Genomic DNA, 12,778 nt, shown 5'->3' with positions numbered 1-12,778 from the left:
AGAGGAGAAGACAATGTAACCCCACACTAAAGAGGAGAAGACAATGTAACCCCACACTAAAGAGGAGAAGACAATGTAACCCCCCACACTAAAGAGGAGAAGACAATGTAACCCCACACTAAAGAGGAGAAGACAATGTAACCCCACACTAAAGACAATGTAACCCCACACTAAAGAGGAGAAGACAATGTAACCCCACACTAAAGAGGAGATGACAATGTAACCCCACACTAAAGACAATGTAACCCCACACTAAAGAGGAGAACCCCACACTAAAGACAATGTAACCCCACACAAAGAGGATAAGACAATGTAAACACTAAAGAGGAGATGACAATGTAACCCCACACTAAAGAGGAGAAGACAATGTAACCCCACACTAAAGAGGAGAAGACAATGTAACCCCACACTAAAGAGGAGAAGACAATGTAACCCCACACTAAAGAGGAGAAGACAATGTAACCCCACACTAAAGAGGAGATGACAATGTAACCCCACACTAAAGAAGAGACAATGTAAGACAATGTAACCCCACACTAAAGAGGAGATGACAATGTAACCCCACTCTAAAGAGGAGAAGACAATGTAACCCCACACTAAAGAGGAGATGACAATGTAACCCCACTCTAAAGAGGATAAGACAATGTAACCACACACTAAGGGATGACAATGTAACTCCACACTAAAGAGGAGATGACAATGTAACCCCACACTAAAGAGGAGATGACAATGTAACCCCACACTAAAGAGGAGATGACAATGTAACCCCACACTAAAGAGGAGATGACAATGTAACCCCACACTAAAGAGGAGATGACAATGTAACCCCACACTAAAGAGGAGAAGACAATGTAACCCCACACTAAAGAGGAGATGACAATGTAACCCCACACTAAAGAAGAGATACTGTAACCCCACACTAAAGAGGAGATGACAATGTAACCCCACACTAAAGAAGACAATGTAACCCCACACTAAAGAGGAGATACTGTAACCCCACACTAAAGAGGAGATGACAATGTAACCCCACACTAAAGAAAGACAGTGTAACCCCACACTAAAGAGGAGATACAATGTAACCCCACACTAAAGAGGAGATACAATGTAACCCCACCCCACAAAAGAGGACAGATAAAGAGGATAAGACAATGTAACCCCAACTGAGGAGATACAATGTAACCCCACACTAAAGTAACCCCACACTAAAGAGGAGATGACAATGTAACCCCACACTAAAGAGGAGATACTGTAACCCCACACTAAAGAGGAGATACTGTAACCCCACACTAAAGAGGAGATACTGTAACCCCACACTAAAGAGGAGATACTGTAACCCCACACTAAAGAGGAGATACTGTAACCCCACACTAAAGAGGAGATGTACCCCAACTGTAACCCCACACTAAAGAGGAGATACTGTAACCCCACACTAAAGAGGAGATACTGTAACCCCACACTAAAGAGGAGATACTGTAACCCCACACTAAAGAGGAGATACTGTAACCCCACACTAAAGAGGAGATACTGTAACCCCACACTAAAGAAAGACAGTGTGGCCGGCAACTGGTGAGTTGGCAAGGCGCACACACACACAACCAACTGGGAGCATTGTGTTTGATCCAAGCCAAGGCTGAATTTTCCCCTGGTTTAATGCTGCATACAGAGCCTTCGGAAAGTATTCAGACCCCTTGACTTTTCCCACATTTTGTTACGTTACTGCCTTATTCTAAAATGGATTAAATAAATTAAAAAGTCAGCAATCTACACACAATACCCCATAATAATGAAACGAAAACAGTTTATGTATAAAATATAAAAAACAGAAATACCATATTTACATATGTATTTAGACCCTTTGCTATGAGACTCGAAATTGAGCTCAAGTTCATCCTGTTTCCATTAATCATCCTTGAGATGTTTCTACAACATCATTGATTGGAGTCCACCTGTGGTAAATTCAATTGATTGGACATGATTTGGAAAGGCACACAGCTGTCTATATAAGGTCCCATAGTTGACAGTGCATGTCAGAGCAAAAACCAAGCCATGAGGCCGAGGGGATTGTCCGTATAGCTCCGAGACAGGATTGTGTCGAGGCACCGATTTGGGGAAGGCTACCAAAAAATGTCTGCAGCATAGAAGATCCCCAAAAACACAGTGGCCTCCATCATTCTTAAATGGAAGAAGTCTGGAACCACCAAGACTCTTCCTAGAGCTAGCCGCCCAGTCCAAACTGAGCAATCTTGGGAGAAGGGCCTTGTTCAGGAAGGTGACCAAGAACCCGATGGTCACTCTGACAGAGCTCCAAAGTTCCTTACAGAAGGACAACCATCTCTGCAACACTCCACCAACCAGGCCTTTATAGTAGACTAGCCAGACAGAAGCCACTCCTCAGTAAAAGGCACATGACAACCCGCTTGGAGTTTGCCAAAAGACACCTTAAGACTCTCAGACCATGAGAAACAAAATTCTCTGGGTCGATAAAACCTGAAAATAGCAGTGCAGCAACGCTCCCCATCCAACCTGACAGAGCTTGAGAGGATCTGCAGAGAAAAATGGGGGGAAACTCCCCAAATACGGGTGTGCCAATCTTGTAGAGTCATACCCAAGAATACTTGATGCTGTAATCGCTGCTAAAAGTGCTTCAACAAGGTACTGAGTAAAAGTTCTGAATACTTACGTAAATGTGATATTTCAGTTTTTTATTTGTAATAAATTTGCAAAAATGTATAAAAACATGTTTTTGCTTTGTCATTATGGGGTATTGTGTGTAGAGTGATGAGGGGAAAAAAACGTAATACATTTTAGAATAAGGCTGTAACGTTACAAAATGTGGAAAAAGTCAAGGGGTCTGAATATTTTCCGAAGGTACTGTATGTACATCATAAGGTAGAAACCAGGGAACTATAGCCATCTCACGCTGTAGAATAAATAAGACAGGGTGGCAGAGGAGAGGAGACAGGAAGAGGGAGAGGAGGCTCTTCAACCAACAACGATCGTGTCCAACATAGTCCACTGTTTAGTTTAAGTAGTGAAATCCATGCCTTGTCTCGACTTGACAAATAAACTTGTACTGTAGTAGGAAAGAACAAACCATGATTGACTAGGCCTATAAGTCTGTGATACAAGTTGTGTCTCTATAACTGCTAAAACATTTATTTGTATATACTGATATGGTAGCCTGGTCTCAGATTGTCACCTCCTATGGTCACTGTCATGCCTTCATGAGTTAGCTGTACAGATGGTTATGTATACTGACATGAGTTGGCTATATAGCACAAACCAATCTGGGACCCGGCTTCTGTTGTGACACACTGCATAGCTTTGATGCCTACTCTAAGACTCCTTGTGATAGACATATCAAAGTCAGAGTCTTGTGCCCTGAGAGTCCTGACCATTCTATACTAATCACCCAGTCATCCTATGGCCTACAGCGGCACGTGCACCCCTTGTGCATCCCAGGCTTTGCATAGTGTCTACAGTACTTCACCATGGCAACAAGTGCTGATTGGACAGCCTGAGACTGTTAACGGCACTTTAACTAACCTTTAATAGGAAGTGTCCTGCTATCGCTGTGGAAACACCACTCTGACACCCCAACATACCCTGTTAGTCACTACCAATAAAGACATGAACACCTGTAAGGCTGGAGAAATGTAAATGGCTACGTTATATATTTACATTTATGATATCATATTTTCCTGGATCACTCAAAACTCCTGGTCTGTGGAAATAATGACGAATCGAGCACTCTCTACATGACCTGGGGAAACAGGCCTAGTAGACTGTAATAAAGACCAGTGGTTCCCAAACAGGACTACTTGGCCTATGCACAGGGGTACTTGAAAAGAATCATTAGACCATAGGCCTACTGGTAAAGTCTAATCAAATCAAATCAAATATTTGTCACATGCTTCGTAAACAACAGGTGTAGACTAACAGTGAAATGATTATGGGCTACTCCCAACAATGCAAGGAGGAAAAAAGAGAATTTATAGAAAAATAATAACACAAAGAATAAATACACAATGAGTAACGATATATACACACGAGATACCAGAACCGATTCATTGTGCAGGGGTACGAGGTAATTTGGTAGATATGTACAGTACCAGTCAAAAGTTTGGACACACACCTACTCATTCAAATAGCCCTTACAAAGCCTGGATGTGTGTATTGGGTCATTGTCCTGTTGAAAAACAAATGATAGTCCCACTAAGCGCAAACCAGATGAGATGGGATGGCATATCACTACAGAATGCTGTGGTTAAGTGTGCCTTGAAATCAAAATAAATCACAGACAGTGTCACCAGCAAAGCACCCCCACACAATCACACTTCCTCCTCCTCCATGCTTCATGGTGGGAACCACACATGCGGAGATCATCCGTCTCACAAAGACACAGCAGTAGGAACCAAAAATCAAAAAATTGGACTCATCAGACCAAAGGACAGATTTTCACCGGTCTAATGTCCATTGCTCATGTTTCTTGGCCCAAGCAAGTCTCTTCTTATTGGTGTCCTTTAGTAGTAGTTTCTTTGCAGCAATTTGACCATGAAGGCCTGATTCACACAGTCTCCTCTGAACAGTTGATGTTGAGATGTGTCTGTTACTTGAACTCTGTGAAGCATTTATTTGGGCTACAATTTCTGAGGCTGGTAACTAATGAACATATCCTCTGCAGCAGAGGTAAACCTGGGTCTTCCTTTCCTGTGGCGTTCCTCATGAGAGCCAGTTTCATCATAGCACTTGATGGATTTTGCGACTGCACTTGAAGAAACGTTAAAAGTTCCTGAACTTTTCCGGATTGACTGTCATTTCTCTTTGCTTATTTGAGCTGTTCTTGCCATAATATGGACTTGGTATTTTACTAAATAGGGCTTTCTTCTGTATACCACCCCTACCTTGCCACAAAACAACTGATTGGCTCAAACACATTAAGAATTTACTTTTAACAAGGCACACCTGTTAATTGAAATGCATTCCCGGGGACTAACTCATGAATCTGGTTGAGAGAATGACAAGAATGTGCAAAGCTGTCATCAAGGCAAAGGGTGGCTACTTTGAAGAATCTCAAATATAAAATATATATTATTTTGATTTGTTTAACACTTTTTTGGTTACTACATGATTCCATGTGCTATTTCATAGTGTTGATGTCTTCACTATTATTCTACAATGTAGAAAATAGTACAAATAAAGAAAAACCCTTGAATGAGTAGGTGTGTCCAAACGTTTGACTGGTACTGTAGCATACTTGTAGGGATAAAGTCACTATGCAACAGGATAGATAATAAACAGTAACAGCAGCGTATGTGATGAGACAAAAGAGTCAATGGTCATTGCAGATGGTCCAGGTAGTTATTGGTTAACTATTTAACTAACTATTTAGCAGTCTTATGGCTTGAGGTTAGAAGCTGTTCAGGGTCCTGTTGGTTCCAGACTTGCCTTGCGGTAGCAGAGAGAACAGGCTATGACTTGGGTGGCTGACAATTTTTAGGGCCTTCGTCTGACACCGCCTGGTATAGAGGTCCTGGATGATAGGGAGCTCGGACCCAGTGATGTACTGCACTGTACGCATTACTCTATGTAGAGCCCTGCGATCAGATGCCATACCAAGCGGTGATGCAGCCAATCAAGATGCTCTCAATGGTGCAGCTGTAAAAGGTTTTGAGAATCTAAGGGCCCATGCCAAATCTTTTTTAGCCTCCTGATGGGGAAGAGACGTTGTCGTGCCCTCTTCACAACTGTGTTGGTGTGTGTGTGGACCACAATAGGTTAGTGACCTGCTCCACTACAGCCCTGTCGATGTGGATGGTGGCGCCCGCTGTTTCCTGTAGTTCAGCTCCTTTGTCTTGCTCAAGTTGAGGAAGAGGTTGTTGTCCTGGCAGTGTACCTGACCTGCTCCCTGTAGGCTGTCTCATCGTTGTAGGTGATCAGTCCTATCACTGTCGTGTCGTCAGCAAAATGAATGATGGTGTTGGAGTTGTGCGCGATCACGCAGTTGTGGGTGAACAGGGATAACAGGAGGGGACTAAGCACGCAAACCTGAGGGGCCCTCGTGTTGAGGGTCAGCGTAGCGGATGAGTTGTTGCCTACCTTCACCACCTGGGGGTGGCTCGTCAGGAAGTCCAGAATCCAGTTGCAGAGGGAGGTGTTTAGTACCAGCATACTTAGCTTGGTGATGAGCTTGGATTGCACTATGGTGTTGAATGCTGAGCTGTAGTCAATGAACAGCATTCTCACGTAGGTGTTCTTTTTGTCCAGGTGAGAAAGGGCATTGTGGCGTGCAATAGAGATTGCGTCATCAGTGGATTTGTTGGAGCCGTATGCGAATTGGAGTGGGTCCTGGGTGTCTGGGATAATGGTGTTGGTGTGAGATATGATCAGCCTTTCAAAGCATTTCGTGGCTACTGATGAGGGGGCACTTCACATGAGAGGTATTTCAGGGGAAGTCCGGGCAGAGTAAGATGTACTTGGTGGTACAGTAATCGAAAAAGGTTTAGAAACACTGATATAAACTAGAAAGGCATCAAACATCTGCTAAAATTGACTGTGACAATGGGTTAAACACGTGATGTGTCAAGTGATAAATTAGGAAATGTGTTGCATTAACCCCTTTTATCTACAGCACATGGACCCTGGAGAGAAACCCATTTTACCTCTGCTGCTCATGATCAATGTCAAGTCTGTGATAAGGACCAATTCTGAGGACTGGCTTTGCCGTCTCCACTGGGTCTGGAGTGATTCCTGGAATGTAACACAAGAGGTGGCTTGGGGTCAGTTATTATTTTATTTGACCTTTATTTAACTAGGCATGTCAGTTAAGAACAAATTATTATTTACAATGACGGCCTACCAAAACACAAAAGGCCTCCTGTGAGGATGGGGGCTGGAATTAAAAATAAAACGAATAAAATAAATATATAGGACAAAACACACATCACGAAGAGAGAGACAAGACAACACTACATAAAGAGAGATCTAAGAAAACAACATAGCATGGCAGCAACACATGACAACACAGCATGGTAGCAACACAAAACATGGTACAAACAACATTGGAGCACAGACAACAGCATAAAGGGCAAGAAGGTAGAGACAACAATATATCACGCAAAGCAGCCACAACTGTCAGTAAGAGTGTCCATGATAGAGTCTTTACGAAATGTAGCAAAAAATGCTATTGAGTTATTGGATGGACAGTTAGACACTGCATATTACTATATAACCCCAAACCTCCTACAGAACATAACTCAGTGTTCTGATTCCATCTAGTGTTAGGAAAAACACTTTCAAGTTTACATTTTATTTTACTCATTATGTGAGAGAAAAAGTGGGAAATAAGTTCAAGTTCATGTTCCAAACGTTGTGTGAAAATGAAAATGTGTCTTTGGCTAGCAGGCGTATGGCTAAAACACATCACAGGAAACAAACAAATCATGTCCATAACTACTTTACTATCTCCTCTTACCTAGTACACCACCAGTCTGTGGGGCCACTGTGTCCAGGTGTCTTTGGTGTCGTTGCTGCACCTTGTGAAGGTCCAATTTGGTCACCAAATGACATCTGTGGTCCTCAGGAAGAGTGAAGCTCCACACCTGGAAACAATGGGAAATCCCAGATGTACTGTGTGTGTGTGTGTGTGTGTGTGTGTGTGTGTGTGTGTGTGTGTGTGTGTGTGTGTGTGTGTGTGTGTGTGTGTGTGTGTGTGTGTGTGTGTGTGTGTGTGTGTGTGTGTGTGTGTGTGTGTGTGTGTGTGTGTGTGTGTGAGTGAGTGAGTGAGTGAGTGAGTGAGTGAGTGAGTGAGTGAGTGAGTGAGTGAGTGAGTGAGTGAGTGAGTGAGTGAGTGAGTGAGTGAGTGAGTGAGAGAGAGACCAACCTGTCCATCAGCAGAACCAGTGACAAGCTGCCTGCTCTTCTCCAAGAACAACATACTGAGTAGTGGAGATGCTGGAGGACAGAGGGTGTGGACAGAGAGTTATTATTTACTAAATATCAAACCAAATGGACCGTAAACTGGTGTATCCACTGTTCACATACCTGACAATACAGCAGACTGATAGAGAATCTGTTCCATTTTTAATCCCCAAACCTTTCGAAAAGAGAAATGATCAATAAGTAAACGTTTAAAACCTGTTCCTATGGACAACAGTCTCTCTTGGAGCAATAAACAGATGATCGCACATGTGAAATGATGCAAGCTACAGCTGACTTAGTAGCTAGTCATTTCATTTGTACTTAGAAAGCTACAGTGTAGCGTACACTTTGATAAGGGACGCAAAAATGACTTCAAGCAAAACAACTGAAGCCAAGTGATTTCACTGGTTAGTGAATAACCTGACTGTACCTTAAATGTGCGGTCTTCTGATATGGACACCAGGATGTCTTTGTCCCATGGACAGAACTCAGCTGCTGTCAAAGGTCCCAGGTGGCCAGCCAGCACAGACAACACTTCCTCTATCTGGAGGTCAGTCAAATAGACAACACTTCCTCTATCTGGAGGTCAGTCAAATAGACAACGCATCCTCTATCTGGAGGTCAGTCAAATAGACAACGCATCCTCTATCTGGAGGTCAGTCAAATAGACAACACTTCCTCTATCTGGAGGTCAGTCAAATAGACAACACTTCCTCTATCTGGAGGTCAGTCAAATAGACAACGCATCCTCTATCTGGAGGTCAGTCAAATAGACAACACTTCCTCTATCTGGAGGTCAGTCAAATAGACAACGCATCCTCTATCTGGAGGTCAGTCAAATAGACAACACTTCCTCTATCTGGAGGTCAGTCAAATCAACACTTCCTCTATCTGGAGGTCAGTCAAATAGACAACACTTCCTCTATCTGGAGGTCAGTCAAATAGACAACGATCCTCTATCTGGAGGTCAGTCAAATCAACGCATCCTCTATCTGGAGGTCAGTCAAATAGACAACACTTCCTCTATCTGGAGGTCAGTCAAATAGACAACGCATCCTCTATCTGGAGGTCAGTCAAATAGACAACGCATCCTCTATCTGGAGGTCAAAATAGACAACGATCCTCTATCTGGAGGTCAGTCAAATAGACAACGCATCCTCTATCTGGAGGTCAGTCAAATAGACAACACTTCCTCTATCTGGAGGTCAGTCAAATAGACAACGCATCCTCTATCTGGAGGTCAGTCAAATAGACAACACATCCTCTATCTGGAGGTCAGTCAAACAGACAGCACATCCTCTATCTGGAGGTCAGTCAAACAGACAACACATCCTCTATCTGGAGGTCAGTCAAACAGACAACACATCCTCTATCTGGAGGTCAGTCAAACAGACAACACATCCTCTATCTGGAGGTCAGTCAAACAGACAACACATCCTCTATCTGGAGGTCAGTCAAACAAACAGTATATGCAATAGAAGATAAGATAACTTTATTGTCCAACTTTATTGTCCATTCATTTGTCATCATCTTACAAGAATTATAAAAACATAACACAAACACTTGTTATAAAGGATGAATTTGAGGGGTAGAGTACACATTCAGCATGCTGTACTTACATTGGAGTTGAGTATGTATACTTTCACCCCTGAGCATGCAGCCACTCGCTCATCACAGGGACAAAATGACAGATGGACTACCTTGCCCAGTAGTGTCCCAATAACTGTACCAGACGCAACTACCCCTGAAAACATCTATGTATTTAGTATTTCAATAATAGTATTTCAATAATTGTACTATATAGCATTGTAAATTGATAAATTGAGTGAGTGAGTAAATGAGGCCTTACCAGTATATAAAATGTTGCCACTGAATTGAAATGTATTGTCGTCTTACTGTTCATACAGCTATGAAGCAAACATTCTCACCCTCCCTAGTTCTCCTGTAGCAGCGCCGGATGTCCCAGACTATGACATAATCTGCAGAGGCAGAGCAGAGCAGGAGAGGGTCTCTACCTGTCCCAAACACCATGGCAGAGATGTCTCCATGGTGACCAGTCAGTCGCAGGGCCTGCAGAGGGGAGGAGATGCATTGGAGTGTGGTGGAGCCAAGTGATGCAATGATTGAACAGGCAGATTTCTTTACATTTTAAAGAAATTCTCCAGTACTTTTGTATAATTTATAGCCAGTGGTTCTGAAAGTAGCGCTCATGAGCAAAAAGTGGGCCCCAAAAACTGCGTACTACGTCATATACAGTATCGGTCAAAAGTTTGGACACACCTACTCATTCTAGGGTTTTTCTTTATTTTATTATCTACATTGTACAATAATATTGAAGATATCAAAACTATGAAATAACAAATATGGAATAATGTAGTAACCAAAAAAGTGTTAAACAAATCCAAATATATTTTATATTTGAGATTCTTCAAAGTAGCCACCCATAGCCTTGATTTTTGGCAAACTCCAAGAAGCCTGTCATGTGCCTTTTACTAAGGAGTGGCTTCCATCTGGCCACTCAACAATAAAGGCCTGATTGGTGGAGTGCTTCTGGAAGGTTCTCCCATCTCCACAGAGGACCTCTGGAGCTCTGTCAAAGTTACCATCGGGTTCTTGGTCACCTCCCTGACCAAGGCCCTTCTCCCCCGATTGCTCAGTTTGGCCGGGTGGCCAGTTCTAGGAAGAGTCTTGGTGGTTCCAAACTTCTTCCATTAAAGAATGATGGAGGCCACTGTGCTCTTAGGGACCTTCAATGCTGCATACATTTTTTGGTACCCTTCCCCAGATCTGTGCCTCAACACAATCCTGTCTCGGAGCTCTACGGACAATTCCTTTGACCTCATGGCTTGGTTTTTGCTCTGACATGCACTGTCAACTGTGGGACCTTATATAGACAGGTGTGTGCCTTTCCAAATCATCTCCAATCAATTGAATTTACCACAGGTGGACTCCAATCAAGTGTTAGAAACATCTCAAGGATGATCAATGGAAACAGGATGTACCTGAGCTCAATTTTGAGTCTCATAGCAAAATGTCTGAATATATATGTAAATAAGGTATTTCTAAAAACCTGTTTTTGTATCATCATTATGGGGTATTGTGTGTAGATTGATGAGGAAAAAATATAATTTAATCAATTTTAAAATAACGCAGTAATGTAACAAAATGTGGAAAAAGTCAAGTGGTCTGAATACTTTCCGAATGCACTGTAGTCGCCAAAGTTCAGATGCATGTATTTAATGGTGGGAAGCTACTGAGGAGGGCATATAGGTATTTTTATAATATCAAATCGAAGATGCCATCTTCTCCTGATGTGACCTTGAGTAAGCTAGTGTGTGTGTGTGTGTGTGTGTGTGTGTGTGTGTGTGTGTGTGTGTGTGTGTGTGTGTGTGTGTGTGTGTGTGTGTGTGTGTGTGTGTATGTCTCTGTGTGTCTCTGTGTGGGATTGGGGTTGGGAGATAAAACAGAACATCCTTTCGGCTAACATCCGTTTCCAACTTATACTGTAGGACTGTCTGTAACTGACCTTCAGCTCTGTGTCCAGGAGACAGTGTATCAACAGGTCCTTTCCTTGTAGTGGTGAGGCACAGTGAGATGGACAGCAGGCCAGCTGTAGGTGAGATAGCAGTCTATCACAGGACAAGGATAGCTTTTCCACCATCAGTCTGTTGGTCCCGCTGCCTTCCCCACAACCATCCATGGTGATCGTTTCTAGCTATGTAGTTACTCTGAAAACAGCAAAATAAAGAAATCATAATCAATTGAAATAAATGGATAGCTAGTTAGGCTAATAACCCACTAAAACCATATTGATAACCCAAATCGGAGCAGCTAAAATATTATTTATCACTATATTTGTTGCAGTAGCTGCACTGTCACTCACCGACAGTCTTTCCAGTAGGTAATAGCTAAGAGCTATATGTGGTCTGTGGTAAGGATTACCCAGCTAGCTAAAGTTAGCCAACTAGCTAGATGGGTTACAGAGCACATGTCCTGCAAACTGACGTTAGCTAATACTTTAGGCAACAGTCGTATTCTAACAGTAGAATATATTCTGCAACATAGATAGTCACCCACCTTAAAATAAATGCAGGTTAATTGTATCTCTAGCTAAATATAGCAAATTCCTCACTACACCCTTCTAGACCAACCAACAGCCTGCAATATGGGTCAAAAAGTATTCTGGAGGGTTGCCTGGATACCAGGGACAACAACAGCAGATGCTCAGTTTTCCCCTTTCACATGTGTTGTAGTACTTGCACCTACCGCCAGATGATACTGTTGTCATGTGCATGGTTTTCAGAGATCTTGGATCGTGAATGGCCGGGTCACAACTGTTGTATGCTGGCTAACGCAACGTCAACAGCCAAACCTTCTAATTATTTCAATGGGCGAGGATAAATAACTTATAACATTGGTCACAATCTAAACGTAACTGTCCTCGCTCGATAGCACAAGGAGAAGGAGGTGTGATTGACCGGTGTTGTGGGGTGGCAGGTAGTATTTAGAGCGTCTGGCTCGTAACTGAATAATTGCTAGTTCGAATCCCGAAGTTGACTAAGTGAGATTTCTGTTGAAGTTCCCTTAACCAAGGCACTTAAACCCTATTGCTCAGTCGTCACTAATTAAGTCATAAACCCTGCCCATTTCTAAAATGTATGGTCTTAAAATCTTATTTTAAATCAACGTTAACCTTATCCTTAACCACACTGTTAACACTATGCCTGACCATACCTTAAATTAAGACAAAAAAATCACTTTTTGTTTTCCTTATTTTTTACAATATAGACATATTTTGACTTTGTGGCTGTGTTATCTAGCGGAAGCCTCGTTGCTCCAGGGTCACAGTTGATAATAG

At 42.5% G+C, this 12,778-nt stretch overlaps 1 protein-coding gene across 3 annotated transcripts in view; it reads right to left on the bottom strand.

The window, feature by feature from the left end:
* wdr27 (WD repeat domain 27) overlaps window positions 1–12,494 on the bottom strand; it is a 170,900-nt gene extending 158,406 nt beyond the window's left edge. The window contains exons 1-9 of one of the 3 annotated variants that reach the window (XM_042306240.1): window positions 12,187–12,494; window positions 11,447–11,648; window positions 9,849–9,990; window positions 9,540–9,664; window positions 8,351–8,464; window positions 8,044–8,095; window positions 7,883–7,953; window positions 7,475–7,601; window positions 6,663–6,750 (exon numbers count right to left, since the gene is read on the bottom strand). In XM_042306240.1, coding sequence (XP_042162174.1) covers window positions 6,663–6,750; window positions 7,475–7,601; window positions 7,883–7,953; window positions 8,044–8,095; window positions 8,351–8,464; window positions 9,540–9,664; window positions 9,849–9,990; window positions 11,447–11,620 — 893 coding nt within the window. In that variant the 5' untranslated portion in view covers window positions 11,621–11,648; window positions 12,187–12,494. Of the gene's footprint in view, window positions 1–6,662; window positions 6,751–7,474; window positions 7,602–7,882; window positions 7,954–8,043; window positions 8,096–8,350; window positions 8,465–9,539; window positions 9,665–9,848; window positions 9,991–11,446; window positions 11,649–11,803; window positions 12,093–12,186 lie in introns of those variants that run through there. The other 2 variants (XM_042306241.1, XM_042306239.1) reach the window with 2 other exon arrangements.
* Window positions 12,495–12,778: the final 284 nt, after the last annotated feature.

This window comes from Oncorhynchus tshawytscha, linkage group LG25, assembly GCF_018296145.1.
Source record: "Oncorhynchus tshawytscha isolate Ot180627B linkage group LG25, Otsh_v2.0, whole genome shotgun sequence".
In the NCBI taxonomy this organism is placed as follows: Eukaryota; Metazoa; Chordata; class Actinopteri; order Salmoniformes; family Salmonidae; genus Oncorhynchus; species Oncorhynchus tshawytscha.
Note: the sequence above shows the minus strand (reverse complement) of the source record. Positions and strands in the feature narration are given on the sequence as shown.